Source organism: Centruroides sculpturatus, unplaced genomic scaffold (genome assembly GCF_000671375.1).
Source record: "Centruroides sculpturatus isolate CEXI.00-Female unplaced genomic scaffold, Cexi_2.0 scaffold1421, whole genome shotgun sequence".
Classification (NCBI taxonomy): Eukaryota; Metazoa; Arthropoda; class Arachnida; order Scorpiones; family Buthidae; genus Centruroides; species Centruroides sculpturatus.
In genome coordinates this window covers 149,861-155,848 of record NW_019385595.1, presented here as the reverse complement: position 1 = coordinate 155,848, position 5,988 = coordinate 149,861, and the positions used below count along the sequence as shown (strand labels likewise).

At 26.7% G+C, this 5,988-nt stretch overlaps 1 protein-coding gene across 1 annotated transcript; it reads left to right on the top strand.

Moving 5' to 3' along the window:
* The first annotated feature begins 7 nt into the window (after nt 1-7).
* LOC111640416 lies at nt 8-1,515 on the top strand. The gene is made up of 2 exons (XM_023386428.1): nt 8-74; nt 1,208-1,515. Exons 1-2 carry the CDS (start codon nt 62-64, stop codon nt 1,513-1,515), a joined length of 321 nt encoding a protein of 106 aa, XP_023242196.1. The 5' UTR covers nt 8-61.
* Nucleotides 1,516-5,988: the final 4,473 nt, after the last annotated feature.

Sequence of the window (5,988 nt, the reverse complement as noted above, 5' to 3'; positions counted from 1 at the left end):
GATAATAGGAAAACTGGTTGAACATAAGTGAACACTTCTTACACTTTACACGATTGTATATATGGAAAGAAATGGTAAGTGTGAAGTTTACTACTTTCTATTAATCTATATATTCATATTCTTATTCTGTATAAAGTTTGCAAATATATATGGGAAAATATATTTCTATGGATATATAGGCCTATGTATACATATTTCTTACTTTCAAAGAGAAACTTGAGAAATGTGTACCAATGGTAACTAACTAACCGAATTATTTAAAGTTGTATACAGTTTAACGAATAACAAAAGTTTAATAATTAACATAAAAATAGGTTTACGTACAGAGTAACATATCTCTAGAACCATAAATAACTTATTAACGAATTAATTATACTTCTAAACTACCTAGAGAGAGTTTACATAAGTCTATACCTGATACCTCTTAAACGGTTCGATGTCTTCTCGTATACTGGTATAGTTTTGCTGGAAACTATTCTCAGAAGAGACAGGAGAGAGTTGGGAAACGATTCGACAGACGAGATCTGGGAGTAGACGGAAGCTTTGGTCTTGATCTTCTTGGAGAGTATCCGCTCTAAAACTCGGGTTCCTGCCCCTTTTATTCTCTAATCTCCTCCTCCAATTGGGGAGATTAGAGAAGACACAGCTGCAGCTGCTTCACAATGCAGCTGTGTCTTCTACGTGTGAGGTATGATTTTTCAACAGGAAGAGGATATATAAACACGGAAGTATTATTCCCTTTTATCACTCTCTCACGAGAATATAAACTCGCGCAATCTATTCTCTCCCATGTATTGTATTAATTTAATAAAAATAACGTCTCACGTCTCCAGATTCTTATATCTATTTCTTCATTACTAATTTATTTCAGAGGTAAAATTATCATAATGTTATTATACGGATTTAATTAATATTTATTATAGTAATTAATTTTATCTATAGTAATAATCAAATCTCTTGAGAGTAATTTAGAATATAAAAGCACTCTATATTATTACTCGTCCGGTTGAGATGTTATCATTTAAAATGCAAATCATATAATGTAGTAATTTTCCTCGTTCTTTGTTAACTGACATTCGTTTACTGACCTTTGCACTAAAACAAGGTAAGAATTTAAAAGAAAAACAATACATTTCTATTTATTTTTATTAAAATTTTTACTAATTAATTTTGTATCAATAATTCTAATTTATTACTTTGGCCATAGACATGGAAGATCATTCTACAATAGAAGAAAGTGGACCAATTCGTAGGAAGAAAAGAGTGGCTTTCTTAAAGCTATTGGAACAAGTTCAAATCACAGGAGTACCTCAAATTGTCACAACAAAAGACAGAAAGAGCAAGACTTATAAATTATTGGTCTTTGTTTCGTGTCTTACAGGTTTCATCATTCAATTAACATTATTTATGCTAAAATATTTAGAATATCCCACCAGTTTAGAAGTATATGTTAAACAGATAGATATTAAAGACCTTCCAAAGCCCATGCTTACAGTTTGTGATTTGAATGGGTAAGTCTATTTAATGTATATTATTTAATTTATTGATTATACAAGTCGACCCCCCTATAACACTGTTGATAATTCAGTTTTATATGAATTCCATGTTGTACGAGTCACTTAGATTTTACAAATATGTGTGCCGGGTTGTGAACGGCTCACGTATTTGTAAAATCTAAAATATTTTCCATGTAACACCTTTATAATCTTTAAAAATATCTGTTTATTCATTATACGACACAAATAAATGATGTTTTTTCTATTGTATAACATAAACTCAATGGTGTTACTATTTACAGAATATAAATATTTACAGAAAGAAAATAATCAAATAGCATGTTACTATTGAGAATACTGTATATTTTTTTGTATGAAGTGTTTGAAATGTTTGAAAATATCTTTCTACATATTGTAAAACACGTAAAAGTTGAATAACTACCTTATATTGTCAGTGTGTTGGCTCGCTTTAGAATACTGAGTTAATTCCTATAAATTAGCTCAGTAGTTTCAATACTTCAGATTAATTTAAATTCTATCAAATTACATTATATTCTTGTGGCATCCTCTTCTTCTCATTCTTCCCTGTTATGAGCATTTTTCAGATATGTTTCCATTCAGTTTTTGACGTTATTCCTCCACCTCTTTCTAGGTTTTCCTCTTGGTTCTTTCCCTAGAAACAAAGTTCGATGACTTAAATTACAATGCAGTTTGACTGACAAGTTTCGTCTTTATTTTTTATTCCTTTCTTTATCAAATTCGATTCCGATATAACAAGAATCAGTGGAAGACAGACAAAAACCATTCTTTGATCGATTATTAACTTTACTCCGCTTCAAACTATGCTTCAGGAGTTTTATCGATTTCTATTATTCAATTTATATTATGATATATCATCGACATCATCAGTCAAATGTCGACTAACTTTAATATTAATTGATTTATTAAATAAATAAATAAATAAATATATAATTAAGTGAATTGTATTATATATTTTTTAAAACTATAAGTTAGATTTCTGGAGAAGAAACTTATTTATCTAAAAAACAAGTGTGGAGTGGAGTGAATTTTTTTGATACTTATCGAAGAAAATTTCCAATAAACAGAAAAGTTTAAAATAAAAAAAAAACTACTTGTGGCTGAAAGGATTTGGTTTACTATAGTGTTCAATATAAAACTAGTGAAAAGATAAATTGGAAGTTATGAACAGCGACGACGACGACGACGACAAGAACTTGCTGTTCAGAGTGTCCTTTGTGTAAACAGCTAAATTTAACTACTGCACGTGAAGGACTATTATGACGATATAAAATCGAAGGAAAAGAAAGATCACAGTCGTTAGCCTGATGATGTTGCACAAAAGAAACGCATAAAGAAAAGTATATCCACGAAAACTATGTTCCAAGTACCTGGACTATTGTGTAATCTCCTCTCGATTCATCTCTTTTTATTGATGGAATAGAGAAATCAAATTTCATACTTAAATATCTTTATTTCATGAAGTCTTAAATTCTCTTAAGATTCTCGAATATTATCTATAAAGGTGTAGAATACGAATATTTTAACGAACAAAAAATATTGTGGCATCGTTACAATGCCAGGCCGCAAATCATAGTTTAAATTCATCTATATAACTCCGTTCTCCAGATTAAGGAATGACAGACGGACGGACGACAGTGGGAATTTATAGGTCTACAATGTTTTCAAACTGCAACCCAATTACACAGCATATTGTATCTCCTTACTGTTGGCTTGATTGTGATGCAGCATCACTACAGTTTCAATTATTGAAAATTTCTACTCTTATGCATCAATAATTTTTTATATCAACTATGAATATTCATAACAGTTTCTTCCTCAAATATTTCTTTTCATACCAAGCAATTTTCATATTAAATTACTATCATTCATCATATTTTACATTCGTTGTAACAATAAAACATCTATCGATATGGAATTGTAAATGTATTTTAAACATTTAAAGTGAGGAGTGCCTTTGAATTTAGTAAACAAATAATCTACTTGATACAAAATGGATAATTTATCTTATACTTTAAAGAAGATGTATGGATAAATTATAACTGTTAAGAAGATAAACACTTGTAAACGTATTAAATATTTGCATATAGAATTGCATTCTTATTTTAAAAAAAGAAAATAAACATGGAAAAGTATTAAAAATTAAACTTTTTAATCGAAAATCAAGGAGAAAAAGTCATCAAGTAGATAAATATATGAAGAAATTCAACAAAAGAAGCAAATTGCATACGTGAAAGAGCAGTCTTCATAGGAATTTCTAATAAAAATATATTATTATTTAAATATATTTTGAAGAAAATATTATACTTTCTGACGTAGAAACTTACAAATGTAATGCATTTACTAATCTTATATAGATCTATGAATATATTAAGGTGAAGTGTATGTAGAATTGCATTCTAAGTTAAAAAAAGAAGGAAATTACACATGCAAAAGACAGCTTACAATAAAAATTAGTAAAATTTTAACATTATTTAAAACTATTTACAGATGAAAACTATTGTATACTTCACAAAGTACGAATCATTGTGTCATCTCTTACAAATTAAAAGTAAGTTATCCAATCCTCATATTTCAAGTGTTTACACCACCAAGCACACCTCCACATACCCATAATCTTAACAGTTGTAAAAGCACTTGAAGGAACGTATTTCCATTAACTTGATAAATAAAATCTGATAAGAAATTGTCAAAATGTAAGCCAACAAAAGTTGTCAAGAGCATGGCTTCTATTTGATGTTATAGAAGAGGTGTTATGTTATGTTAGTATAGGAACTGATACCTATCTACGTTAGTAACAGATACAATAATAAAGCACGACAGTATATTATCTGATTGAATAAAGTCTTCATAAAATATATAGAATTGCTCATCTTACAGCTTATAAAACGTAATAAACTATTACATATTGTCATGTATAGGTACATAATTGATAAAATTCTATTGAATAAATATATTTAAAAGCATAAACAATTGAAGTAAAGAAAGATAAAAGTGAAAAAAAAATTATATAAATTATTTCTCAAAATAAATAAAATTTTGTTATTTTTACACTCGAATATACAATATGTTTTTACATATTAAATAAATATAATAATTTATTATATTTAGTTGTTTAGAAGAGAGAATTTACGTGTGATATAAGGACGAAACTTTCTAAATATTGATATTTATGCTCGCAATTTTTAATATTATATAAATAATTTTCGTTCGTACAAAGAATATTCTGTAACTTAAAAATGTATTTTCTGATGAGAAATAAAAATAGAATCTACAAAAGTACATTCAGTTTTTATAAAAATGCAATTTTTTTTTCCTCTTCTTTGTCGAGATGCTTAAAAATCCAATGCGATTCATTCTTATATATATATATGTATTTCATATACATGCAAATAATTAAAGATTTTTAAATTTTCTTATTTTTATAAAAAAAATTAATATAGATATAAATGAAAAATCCTAACATTGTTAAAACTGCAATTTTCCAAAGAAGAAAATGTAATTAAATTGTGTTTTATGACGTTTCCTAAACCGAAAATGTACTTGACCTTTCTCGATAATCGAATGCTCTTGAGCTTCCCTCTAATTCTTACAAATTAAAATTTATAAAAATTACAAAAATAATGCCACTAAAACACGTAATTATATATTCATTAACATATTTCTATAATATAAAAAATTACCCTTAAATAAAATCATCTATCGACGACAAATTTCATTAAATATGTTGATTTTCTTCAATTTTAATTTTCAGTTTTCGATTATTTTTTTTTAAATCTACGTAATGTTTTGAATTTAGATAAATAAATTCTTGAATTTTTTTTAAAATTTCGTTATTAATATGTACAGGGTAATCCAAAATTTCGCCATGCATTTAAAAAATATAATTAAGTACTTAAGTATTTAGATAACACAGCAATTTAGCTAACCGACTTTTGGGCCACCCTTTCGCTATATTATAAATATTAAATTATAATGAATTACAGATTAAAAAAATAAATAAATTTTAAACTTATTTCTTACAGCTTTCTTTTTGTTTTCTTCATATATTAATTTATGTTAATGATGAAAAGCATAAATTAAAAAAAAATTCAATTTATTAGATAGCTAATTTTTTATTTTAATGAATAAAGATACAATGAAAAATAATTAAATTAAGGTAAAAATTTATAAAGAAAAATTCTAAGAAAATTGTATAGAGATCATCTTTAATATATCCTCATTTATAACACAATAATTCTTAAACATGTTTAAAGTTAAAGAGAATTAATTCAAGATTTTCTTTTGATTTTCGATTTAATCAAGAACACATAAGAGCAATTATCTAAAGTTATTAATCAGATTCTTCTCCTTTTCATAAATATTTTTTTCCTTCTTCTTCTTCTTCTTTTTTACTGAAAAGTCAAGAAGACATCAACTAACAGTAATTTATATCCTGTCCCATTGGATAACA